General features: G+C 42.4%; 1 protein-coding gene across 1 annotated transcript in view; it reads right to left on the bottom strand.

The window, feature by feature from the left end:
* Positions 1–710: 710 nt before the first annotated feature.
* The window catches only part of ZNF536 (zinc finger protein 536), a gene marked incomplete at its 3' end in the record, with an annotated part of 244,601 nt that continues 231,855 nt past the window's right edge, over positions 711–13,456 (bottom strand). Inside the window, exon 5 of the mRNA XM_084270017.1 lies at positions 711–946. Within this exon, the coding sequence (XP_084126143.1) occupies positions 711–946 (236 nt within the window). The remainder of the gene's footprint in view (positions 947–13,456) is intronic.

Consider the following 13,456-nt stretch of genomic DNA (forward strand, 5'->3'; position numbering starts at 1 on the left):
ACTGCAGTTGCAACACCACTTGAATTGATTTTCTCTGCAATGACAGCTCCAGTCAGACTGGCACCATGGCAGTCTACCAACACATCTCATTACTATGCTAGGCAAATGACAGCAGCTGGTGTCATATTATAAAGGTGTTTTCAACAATGAAAACACAGCCCCTCAATCTTCAAGGCAACACTAAATCGTTTAGACGGTATCATTTTTCTGTTAAGAGCATTATTTTTGGACAAAGACCACTTTAAAGTTTGAAACTGCCCTGCTTTTTAAACAACTAACGACCTCCTAACATTTTTAAATCACTTTATTATCCCACCTACATTGTTTGGAAGTACTTGTTGCCAGGTAACAGTTTAGCAGCCATTTTCAAGGGCTGGGAATTTATTTTGCGTGTGTAACATATATTTAAACACACACACACACACACACACACACGTATGGGATGCGTGTACTCAGTGTGCGTGCATGTGGATATATATTGGATGTGTCTATGAATGAGTGTCTCTCTGCGTGTAAATATATATATATATAGGCGTGTGTGTGGACGTGTACATATACATATATTTGAATGTTTCCAGCATCCCGTGCCCTTCTGGGAATTGGCACGCCACGCCTCCGCCGGGCAGGCGGCTAGCTGACCCTCGCCCAAACGCGTATCTAAACCCGGTGCAAAAGGCTACTGCAGTACGGAGACGATCGGCCGAGCCGCGTCACTCCTGGGCCTTGCTGCCCTCCTCCATTAGCTCTGCCGAGCTCCCCGCTTTGACAGCTGCAGGTTCCTCCAAATTCCCAGAAGCTTCGGAGTCAACTCTGGAGCGCTTGAACCTGCGGTCGGGATACTGGCTGTTATCAAAAGGCATGCGATGGACACAGAGAACATGGGTCTTCAGATTTCCCTTCTGAGAGGCACTGTACGGGCAGTATCTGCACTGGAAAGGCCTGTGACCTGCGTGACAGATGAGAGTCTGGTTAGTTTTTCATTTTAGGTACGCGGCGCCTGCAAACCCACCCGTGGCACAGCCTGACAAAGCCGAAAGCGCTGGAGTCCCCTGGGCAGAGATCCCTCCTCTTGCATGGAGGATGTCGGGACGCATCTTCAGCAAGAATCAGAAACATGCACTATTTGCATGCTGCCTAGGTAAAGAAACCACGCTTTAAAAATTCCCTGCTTCAGATTTTTCTGGAGAAATGTGGCTATTTCATCTCCTCCTCAGACCCAGCTGTAAATCCATCAGCCCGCGGTCCAAACTGAGCTCTTGTAAATACAGTACGATCGCGTACGAGACTGCCTTCTTTTGCATTTGTTAATTATCTCTTTTATTGAAGTGCAATTCAAGGATGACGATGTGCAGACCCTTAGTCTAATAAACACACTTTGTCTTTGGGTGGGTTTCTGAGTAAAGAATTGTATGTTTTATTTTAATCACACAGATTACTTTTTAATGGAAAGAAATAATGGATTGAGATAACCAAGGCCTCAAACCTGCAAACATTTACTCCAGTGAGATTACTCCTGTGAGTAAAGATACGCAAGCACATAAGTGTTTGCTGGACTGGGGCCCAAGGTTATCACCGGCCTTAAAATAAAATGTCCAAGATAGATTAGAAAAGGAATGTTAATGCACAAAATCTGATGGATGCACTTCTTGTGGGTGAAACAGCAACCGACTGTGAAACAAAGGCATGAATGAAAGATATCGCTTCTTAGTAAGGCTATCAATACACTCTTCCATATTTTTCAGATTATTGTGACTTTGAATCTCCGTGCTGTATCTGGTTTTGGAGGTTATGTTTCAGCAATCACATTTCAACCTATGCTGGGAAGTTGTTGATGTGTTTTACTGGAACTTTATGAGCTTTGTCTCTCAAATTAACTTAAACCAGGACCATCTGAGGTCAAATGCGCTTAGCTTGCTTTAATTTGCTCAAATAAATGAATAAATAAATGTGCCAGACCATCTACATAAAGCCAGGATAAGTGAAAAACAATACCCTATCTCCACATTTGAAGAGCACATTTTCCTTGGCTGCCGTGGTACTACCTAGCAGGCATGAAACAGACGCTGGTGTAGCAGAGGAAAAGGATGATGCTTCCTGCTACGTGGGGAAGGGCTGGGATTCTCTTGCCTTAATTTTAGGTGGGAATTCAACAGATAAGTAAATAGATGCTTGTTGTGCACTGGTCCAATGTTACCTGTACCGAAGCGGGAATGTTACTGTACTCCTCCCAGCAGACGTAGGAGCAAGGCTGGATAACTACTGATTTTTACCTTGTGCCATTGCTAACACAGCAGCATGAGCATCTCTAACGGTGTAAATTCACCTGATCCATGGTTTGTTCTCTGGGTTGCTCAAATAGCCTGCTCCTTTTACTGTAATGGCAAAGCTGCCACTTGAAGGCCGAGGGCAAAGAAGTACTAAGTCCAGCCCACAGCTGCCTAAATGCTGTGCCCCAGGACCACAGGCATGGGCATGCTTCCTTTCTCAAGGATGGAGAGTCCCCCTCCACCCTTTGCTTTTACAAGTTAACAACTGCCAGAAGCATGGCCACCCCCCTTCAAGACCTCCAACATGCATGTTTACACATAAATCTCGGGATGGAGTGTGGGTTGATCTTCTAGTTCTCCCCTGGGATAAAGAACAACATTTTCCTCAACTTCATAAGGAAAAAGAAATTAAATCTGTAAGCTGCTAATCATTACAAAGTCAAATTTCAGTGGAAAATTTCATAACAATAGCAGTGGAAGAAACCTACATAGATAATGTTACAGAAATTGGATTGGGCTTTTATAGAAAAATTTCAGCTGGAAGATATGAGGAATTAGTCAACGAAGAGATTGAAGGTGTCCCTAGTGCCTCTTAGAGTCAGTCCTAAAATCAATACAGATGCACAAATATGCTTGAAAAATTTTGAATATAATAGCTTTGAAAACTGGGAGCAATGACAAAACTGTCTGGGTACAAAGAAGGTCCAGAAAAAGTCTGATTTTAATTGTTTCAGAAAAACTTAGAAATAATTGAAAACTCAGGAAAAAACCCAAAATCTAAGAAACCAATTGCATCTCCTCATTGTTTGTTAGAGACAGCTGAAGTCACCAGAAGTCACAGCTGGGTTCTGGACTATCTTTCTTTCTCCTTTTTCTGCCTCTTGAGTAATGCCTCTGGCCAGGCAGAGTGAGGGGGTCTGCGGACTCTGCCTGGGTAGGTACAAAAATGCTTGGGGAGACATGTTGGGCTTGCTCCATGAAGAGCTGAGGTGATTTTTCCCTTTCTCCAGAAAACAGAGGCCTGCTGCTGTCATATTGACTGAGCTGTGAGACTGCCTTCACCCTTCCAGTATTCCAGGGGTTTCATCCAGCCGCCTGAGGACCTGTTCCCTTGCTAAGAACAGAAGACGCCCTGCTATGTGTGTCAAATGGTATGGCATGCCGAACGGTGTGGCTTGCCCTCCGGCCTTATTTACTCTGGTTTTATGGATGAGATGGAAAATGCAAAAAGATACCCTGTTTATTTGGTCTTTCTCACGTGCTGCAGCATCCAGCAACTGGATGTACCATAGCTGATGTAATGTCCTCAAAAACCGCTCTCGGAGCAGCGAGCAGGGAGCGAAGAGAAGAGGATGGGACTCCTGGAGTGAGCAGGCACAACATGCCCAGCAGCCACCCTCTGAACCCCTCAAGCACTCAAGCATCATGTAGCACGGAAATACCCCAGCCAGTTTTATCTAGAATCAGAACCACTACCCAACAGTGCGAGATGTCACTGTGCAGCTCCAAATGCTTTGCCCACAAGTAGCCATCACTATACACCCATCCTAATTCTCTCCAGCAAAGGGCCGCTTCTACACAAGGAATCCACAAAGCCATCCACCTCGCTAAGGCTAAAAGCAAACTCTTTCTGCCCACCATGAAATCGAGTTCAAACCCCTGCAATTCTGGAAAGACAATGTCATTTATTAATTCAATGCACTTTAATAAATCAAACAATATAAAGTGCAGCTACAAGGATTCAGTTCTGCATTGCCTCCCCCATGACTTACTTTTTCAGGCCATCAAAATTTCACATCACTGCCTTGTGAAAAGTAAGTACACAATAAGTTAATTTGTATTGTCACTATGCAGTACAACTGTGGTAAAGAGCACATTCATTTTTAATCCGGTATGAATAATATATAAATATGTATACAGAGTGAGGGTCATAGGAAAGCAAGCGGTACATTGTTTACAGCAGAAGTAGTACAAAAACTAGAGATTATTCTCACTTGCAAAGATAACAATATCTGCAATTTGCTTGTAACTAAGGGGTGAAGGAAAATGCCCATTTCTCTTAGGTATCCCATCCATTAATTTTAGCTCAAAAACTTGTTGTGGGCAGCAGGCTCTTAAAATAACCCTTCCCAGATAAGTTGGCAATAAATTTATAACGTTTTTATCTTGCAGTGGTTGGTACGTTCTTTCTTAGCAAACTGTAGTTCATATATATTTTACCCACTATATATCTTCCAATAAAATTATATGAAAGCCCTTAAAAAAATGGGGGTGTGTGGTGGTGGAATCTTCCCGCTAGTTCAGAAGATAACGCGTAAAGCATTGCCTTCATGGTAAGGAAAATTAGACTAAGGGTGGTCCACCAAGGGGGGCAAACTATGGTGCACCTTTCTCTGATTAAAAAGTGGGGCTAGAGGACAATATATTGCTTGCGGCTGAAATAACCCTGCTGTGGTGCAACTTTCTCTGAAGGCTGTGACTGAGCATGTGAAGAGACTTTGTAATCCTCTGGATGGAAGTGGACAGTCTAAAGAACTGGAGCAGCAGAAAGTAGTAATAAAAAATAGCTGAAATGACAACAATGGTAGCTGGGCTCCAGGAATATTTTTAGGTAGTGTGGATTTCCCCAGGAAGGAAAGGGAATTCCCTCCGGCACCTCTGAAAGCCATCTAAAGCTTCCAGGATCAGGCCCAGTCATGGCAGCAGTGTTGAGATGCCAGGTCCTCATCATATTGTCTAGTTTTGACAGTACCCTGGAGAGAACAAGGAGTGTGGATGGAAGGCACTTTCTAATCAGGATGGAGAACTTCTTTGTGGGACCAATACTTAGAAAAATCCCTCAACATTTGAAGCTAGTTCACCTATTTAAAAATATATGCTGCTTTGTTAATTTAGGCTTTGAGGGGGGAAAAAAAAAAGTTTGTTTTCTTTTCTTTCAAGTTTGTGATCTGATATGTTGCTTTGTGACACATCACGTCAGCCTGCATCAGTCACATCGCGTTAGGTTTCATAACATGGCATGACTGATGCAGCCCAACGTGGTGCATCAGCTGAACAGTCAGAAAATGCAGGTTTTGAGGAAGACAGATCCCAAAATCTGGGTTTTAGGACCATTTAAAGTACAGTATATTTAAAGCAGTGGCCTTCCATTTAAACAAAGCCATTGCCCATGAGCAGGTGAGGATTCAGATACTTGCCAAACCTATTTTGCTTTGTCTTATCTTTAAAACCCAAAACGTGTTATTGGAACACATAAAAAGTCAATGTCAACGAAGTGTCACTGAGTTACTTACTGTAATCCAAACACTGCTAATAGTTACTAATTTATTAACTTTGATATGGATCCATTATTTAAGATTAGCACAAAGGAATACACAAACAAGAGAGAGAGAGAGAGAGAGAGGGAGAGAGACACGAATACTAAAGTCTTTTTCATTAAAAAAAAATCATTTACATGGTCAAGCTGCATTAATTCTCCACTTCTAAAAATATTTGATCAGCATCCAAATTCTATAAAAATTTCCACAAAGAGAAACATCTTATTTTTGTGGTATTACAGGCACATATGTAGGGGTTTGCACTAAAACGTAAAAATGGGCATTGGAGTAGTCACATGAATAAGATCAGGAATTTATTCCAGATTGTTAAAAGTGTACTAATCACAGCAAAATCATGGCTTTCTCCCAAAGCAGCAAGAAAACGGTAATTTGAAAGAAAAATGCCAATAATACATCACACACAAGCCGTCTGTTGTCCCCACTACACCACTTTTTATTATATTGCATATGTGTACATATATACACACAGACACGCGCATACAGACACACAGACACACAATCTAACGCATAAATTTAGGGGAAAGGCAGAAGAGCAATAAAATGATGAACAGAAAACAAATGCTGTGCAATGTACTATAAATTATAATTAAATCCTGAATAAAATGTGTTTCTTAGATATGACATTTGTTCCCTTAACATGCAAAAATGGCCATGATTATCTGACAGAATGTTTTGCTTTAGATGGCCAATGGCTACAGCACTTACTGCGATGCAATACGGCAAACTCATTGCGGATTTCTTTGCCTGGTTTAAGAATATCCTTTCGGTGAAAATCGAAAATAACAGCAATTACCTCTTTAAAACAAATAAATTACTCCCTCGCTAAGAAATATTTGAAAAGCCTCAAGGGTCTGAATTTCTTGGAGACAAATCTCTTTAGCTGAGATGTGGGATGCTGAAGATCTGGACTTGACCTCCTAGGCTGCTGTAGCAATCCCAAATGGCCGGGACCACCTCCAGCCATGACCAGGCACTCTTGCAGGACAGCTGCAGTGGCTTAGGATGGATGGCCACTGCTGCCTGCACGGAGATGCTCAGTCCCACAACGTTGCCAGTGGAACGGTCCATGTAATCACACATCTGCTCCAGCGCCAAGTCAGCAAGGCGCATTCAAACCTTCAGTGAACCTGGACATGCCAGGGAAGAGGTGCTTTAAATCTTTTTTTTTTTTACCTACACAAGCTTGTATTTGAAGTAGAATCATCTTTAAACAGATGAAGAGCGTGTTGCCTCAGAATTAACAGCAGGCAACGAGGGCTGCATGCTTCCCATGTAGGAGGAAAGACTTTTTGAGCGTCTCCAGTCCTGGGCATCTTGGTGAACACTGCCATTTTAAAGTAATGCTATTATAGCATAATATCAGGCGTTTGCAAAGGGAGAACTACTTTCATTTAAATCTTGGCTAGTGCGATTTCCTTTTTTAAACATATAAATTCTCATAAATACATTTACTATCCACAGCAAACATCCCAAGTACTGTATGCATTACCCAGGAGAGCAGAATGGCTCTAAAGCAGCCATTCTGATCTGGAGCATAACAGTATGGATGGGAAAATGCTGAATAAATATATTTGTCCAATAGACAATAATGGCTCTGATTGAGCCATTCCATTTTATTGGTCTCAAAATATGCATTTTATGAAACTCCCAAAATACCAGACAGATTAAAGTACATCCAATCAGGTTCATATATGTAATAAAAGTTTTTATAAAACAATTGAAAAAGTATATGTTTATTTACACACAGGTCCAGGACCAACCAAGATGGTCTTCTGGGAAGATTGCAATGTTCTGTGAAGTTTATATGTTTATTGGATTACAAAAAAAAGGAAATTAAATTTTAAAAACTCTCTATTTCATGTTGACCATGAAAAGCCATAAAAAGCCTTGTTTGAGGCTTTTTGGATGATTTGCTGTAGAAGCACGTACAAAAAAAGTGTAAACTCTCTGCATTTTAGAATGGCCTGGGAACATTTTCACCTACCTAAGCCTAAGTTAAGGCTTTGGGTTACGTGTTTCCCATGGGACACCTAAAGCTATGGCAGCCTCCCGACCACCCTCCAATTCAACTGGATTCCTTCATCACCAGGCTCAATCCCGCAAACAGTCCTGAGAGTAATCAGAGAAGCTGTTCATGATAAGAGGTACCAAACCAACTACCTAAGTCCCCCCTTGCCATCACAGAGCAGACACGTTCAGGGGCAGCTCAGGTCCACACGTGTGAATTGCCATCTGGAAGAGCCTTTCTCTCACTGTAGGTTACAGGAAAGACCTTAATTAGGGATGGATAAGTTTGGGGTAAAGACCCAATTCATGGCAAAACAGCCACCACCTTGATCCTAAATAAATGCACCAAGGACGTTTGGAAAAACTGCCCTAAAACTAGTGGGATTTATGCTCCTGTGAAGCCTACCACGGCAGGTTAGCCATCCAGAAGGACTACCCTGTAGAGATTAACATGGTGTAGGGCACTGTTCCAAGGCCAGCACCCATCCCAAAGGCTCCATGCAGCACCATGGCCCTGGGGCTCCGCTGAGATGGGCGTTCTGTCCATGGGTGCCTGCAGCAGCAGGGTGGCAAATGACAGAATCCTCACTGGTAGCAGAAGAGCTGGAGAATGACCCAACCCATAGCTAATTTGTTTCAAGGGGTTTTACTTTTTTAAAAAAATAAATAAATTAAAAAATCTCAGTTTGGGGGATCAAATTAAACCCTCAGATACCTACATGGCTTTTCTGAAATGTAATCAAAGGTGGAGTCTGCTCTTGATTTAGTATATTATACAGCGCTCGGTGTTTCTGAATAGGTATTTCAACTTGCTGATGAGTATACTAAAGGGTTTAATGATGAAAAGTTGATGCTACGCTGTGTCTTTAACACATACTATTAAAAGATTAACTTAATTTCACACATTCCCTAAAATAAAAACTGCACTTAAAGTAACAGTGCAGTTCCTCTCGCAAAAGGTTACGATCGCTAATTATGGTACACTAAAATTTCCTGTAAAAGCAAAAGAAAACCAAAACACCAACAAACCAACCCTGCTGTGTAAACCAGCCAGGGGTGGACCGGTGTGATGGAGGCGAACAGCCACCCCGTCACTCATGGCAGAGACAAGCAAGGAGAAAATTCTACCCTGTCCTCCATACACAGGCTCTTAGCTTACTAAACAAACCAGTCATGAAATTATGGAAAGTGTCAGTAATTTAACACTCATTACCTCTTTCTATAGAGTGCAGAAATTATAATTATTTGGAGGTAGAATGAGGAACTCCCTAGTCCTCTGCAGAACCCTGAATACAGGCAAATTACCGAACGGCCAGTGACGTCGCTGATGCTGTAACGGAGACTTGCAACTCCTAGGAAAACAAGCACTGCCCATTTCTTGCAGAACTGACAAAGTAACAGGATTACTCAGCTCCAGACACTTAGCACCAAATTTGTTTCTTTTTCAGAAGAGTAAGCTTTTTCCACAGGAACTTTTGGTTTTGAAGGGAAATGGATTTTTTGGGGGGAAAAAAAGGAAGAGCATCAGCATAGTGACTGAAAAGGTCTTTCTAAACAAATACTAAACACTACATGAACCTTGTAAAACAAAAACTCTCCTGGAAAATAGCCAAAGAGTTTGCTTTCTAAGGACCCATGTACTTCAGAGCGCTGCTGGCAGCACGTCCGCCCGGCACGGCACAGCACCCCGCACACAACGGCACACCAGTTTGGGTTTTGACATGACAACATGAGTTACGAGCCCGGTGCCTCAGTGGGCTCCAAACGAGGTTAGTGGGAATGCTGTCATTGATTGAGCTTGAAATGCCAGACTATCAATGTCCCATGCTTTGGGAAATTTAATTACATTTAATTTTTCATATTTATTTACTTTGGTTTATACACATAAGTAGAGGACAGAGTTCTTATCAAGGGCACTAGGCACCTGTTGTAAAGAGCGGGCCACCTCTGACTAAACTTATAATGCTGATGGTTATGGCAATGTATAAATTGCTCAGTCATCATCTCCTGCACGACCCTGAACTCACAACAGCTTGCCCAAAACACTAGGCACTCCTCTCCTGTCATGTTCCCCCAATGCCAGTACCAATTCTTGCTCTCCCGGAGGCACAGCTAGTACATCCCCATATCTCAGCAGCCTGTCTCCCTCCATATGAGAGGAGAGGTAGCTGGGCTGTAGACCTCTGACAGCCTCCTCCTCCTCTGCTTCAGGGATCCATGCAGACCACAGCTAAGGAACGTGCTTTGAAGGTAAGTGGCAGGCTTTCCTTTAATATTAACTAACCCTGAGTTGTTCTAATTGCCAAAATTACATGTTCAGAGTCCCACCTTTGCCTTTACTTACATATTTCAATTAATTGTTATGTCTATGCACTCCTTTACTCGTTTTAATCACGTCAATAACATTACATTCCCATTCTAACCCCCTTGAGCAAAATATCTCAGTTTTCCTACTAGGTCATTCACAAGTTTTCTGTCTAATGTTCTGACATATTTTTCAATTGTCTCAGTAAATATTTATTATTTCAGGGAGCATTTAAAACTTCTGGAATGAAGCTCTATTTGAATTTAATCTACCTATGATTTCCCAGAATAAATGCTGTACTGGTGGCAGTGGGATCTTGGTAAAGAGATCATGCAATTCAGAGGTGCTAATAGGAAAGGCCTTGTCAGGGATGATATTTTGCTACCAAATATCCTTTATTCTGCCTAGCACTTCATAAATACAATAGCGTTTTCTCTTTCTCTCTGGGCAACTGTCTTGAGCTTATTTATTTTATTTGGTGGAATGGAATTTTAAAAATCCTGTACTCAGCTTTCTAAATTTTTCCTGCCTGCATTTCACATCCTCAGCCACCACCAAGTCTGACAGCCACGCCGCTTGCTCCATGCAAAGATCTTCCCCCCACGTACACATCCAGGGAAAGGTCGGGCCTCTCCCCATCAGTCCAGCCCCATGGTCCACAAAGCACCTAAACGTGAAGGGACGGAATTACCCACGTGCTGAAACATTTACTGAAGCAGGACCCCAAGCTAGAATAATTGGGGTATTGCATGTATGATGTCACTTGGGAGAAGCACGTTCTCCTTTAATTTTAGTTGTTGCTTTGTTAGGTAACTGGGGTAATTTAGATGGTATTTTGTCACACCATAACTTCTCACATACCTCATGACTACCTATAGCAACATCCTAGTAAAGAGACTGAGGAAAACCAACCCACTCTAAGTCAATACATATCCAGCTCACTAATGGCTGAAACTTAAATTATCCACGAGTATCTCACAACCCCACTAATCATTCCACTAAAACATTACTGTTTTCAGTTTATGGGTTTTTGTGAGTGTAGTCGGCAGAGCAGCTCATTACGGGCCGTGCCGCAGCATTACGCGCCATCGCCACTCTGCCACCACAGGCACAGCCCTCCTCGCATCCGGCGCATTCCCTACATAAGTGTCCATATAGCTAATGTCTCTTAAAAAAACCCCACCAACATATTTTTATCATATCCCATTCAACAAATCAGGAGCTTAAACAGTAAAAATTAAAAGGCTGCAAAGAATAAATTGAGCATTAACTTTGCAGGACCTCTCCCCTTGGAAAGTGCTGTTGATGTTGTCGCAGAAAAAGTGTCTTTTTTATTAAGTCACAAAGGAAATGCTTTCTCCTCTTCTCCTTTTCTTTTCTATAAAAGGCTCTCTAAAATGAAAGGTGTCAGACTTTGCTTTTTCTTCTTGGCATGATCCAGAATGTATGGCTGAGGAATGACAGATGTCTGCAACCAGCTGCAATGAAGCATGCTAAAGTTTCAGTCTAATCCACTTATTTCACTGCAGTCACGTAAACCAAAACAAATGGGCAGTGCCTTACATTATAAAAACACAGCAGCATTACTTTGTTGCATAATGTAGCTGATACGCCATCTTTTTATCATTTTTCCTACTGCAGAAAGAATTCACCTCTTTATTAAAAACAGCCCCTGAAAGTTCTCCTGTTCTGCTGGCCTCTATTTTTTTCTTTTAGTGTCACAGCAGTCTTGCTATGCCCCATGCATTACTCAATACGCTGCTATTATAAAAACGCCATAATATTTTTCTAGAGGAGACTGCTTTTGTTTTTAAAAGCTTGGTCTGATTCAAAAGCCACCGGACCTGATTCTGCTCTCCTCTCCTGGTTACAAGCCCGTGGTTTGAACAGACCTGCTCCCCTCTGAGCAAGGTCAGGATTGGACCCTCCATCAAACTGCGGTACGCGTTTCGGCAGCACAAGTGCGCCCAGCACTTGCCTGTAACAGGTAAAGGTCCCCACGTTCTGTGTTTTACTGATCAAACTGGAAATGCCAGTGGAGACACAGCTAATAGCCTTAATCTACTCAAGTAACCTCCCGCAAACACACACACACACACACACACGTTTTTAATGAGGAGGAAGAGCCGTCGACGAGATGTTTACCAAAACCCCTGAACCACCCCCCCGCCTCGTTATGCCAGAGGGAGTATAGCCTAAGTGAACATGGCATCGCTTCCTGGGAAGGGAGACCCTGCCTCACTCCAACATGTAGTGCAGCAACCTTTTGAACCCTCCCTCCTTTAATCCTTGTAAGGAAAGGGAAAGGATGAGGAGTCATGTGGCTCCCTCCCTGCCAGCAGTTTCAACAGCTGGGAAGCACTCTTTCAGCGCAATTCATAAAAAAAGATGTGTTGGATTTCGCCTATGGCAGAATGGCGTACAATTTCTGGCCCTTCAGGCTAAAACAATAAATGCAAAGAGGAAAATTTGAGATTTCCCCCCTTAAACTTCCCACAACAACCTCAGCAAAACCACATGACTTGTCTTGTACAATCTCCCTGGTGTTTTCAGTGCTACTTTGGCAGGAAATCAGAATTACTGTTATATAAATTCCATCTGATGCCAGAGCTACCATCTGTGAGTAAAACTGCTTCACCTACGTCTGCCGGCAAAGCCACTCTCCCAGAGACAAGGGAGAAGGGGAAAAAAAATTTGATTAATTTGCAGAATGCTTGTGATTTGCTCATATATTATTATAACTGCTCATCAGCACATGACAAATTCCCAGCACTCCGCACAGGAACCCGTTCAGTTTCAGCAGTTTTTTGCGTCGGCACCTGACAGACTGCAGAGCCACTAATGACTTTCAGATGCTTACAAACAGTAATTCTATCTTCAGAATAAAAAGAAAAATCCGTAGGAAGAAAAGAGTAGAGTTAGTCTATTCCATTTCCTTCCTGTATATCAACATGATTTAACTCTTCGCGGCAGCAGCGGTTCCAGGATCACAACACGGCTGCTCCTTCCCTGTAAAAGACAAAGACTGCCAATCTCAGGGGGAAAGGTGGAAGCAAAAGCCGGTCTCCGAAGGCTCTCGCTGCACCGGCTCCACAGAGAGCCAGATACAAAGCAGGTAGCCTAGGAAAAGGCACACCTACCCTGCAGTACTGAAATAAAGCACATGCTCTCCCCAGTGCTCCCGAATTCCGTATCTATTTTCCTATTTTAATACTTCTGATAACCTTTTGCATTTTCAGGGAACACATCTGCTTCCTAACTGCAGCCGAAATGGTTTTTTCCCCCTTTAAAACTATGATTATGCTTTCTGAAGCACTGTCTGTGTGCTTGATTGCCTGTTTTAGATTAGAGATTTTAGCAAGGAAACAAAGACTTCAGAGTGCACATCAGTCCTGCATATGAGAAACCACAGAAGGAATAAGCAATAAAATGTGATGCACCATCTGTCCACAAACAATAACCTGGATGTTCTGAAGGCTTACAAATTATTTAGCACACAACCTCACCGAATTATAGGACCCTTAAATAGAGCAATAGAC

Source organism: Gallinula chloropus (genome assembly GCF_964237585.1).
Source record: "Gallinula chloropus genome assembly, chromosome: 13".
In the NCBI taxonomy this organism is placed as follows: Eukaryota; Metazoa; Chordata; class Aves; order Gruiformes; family Rallidae; genus Gallinula; species Gallinula chloropus.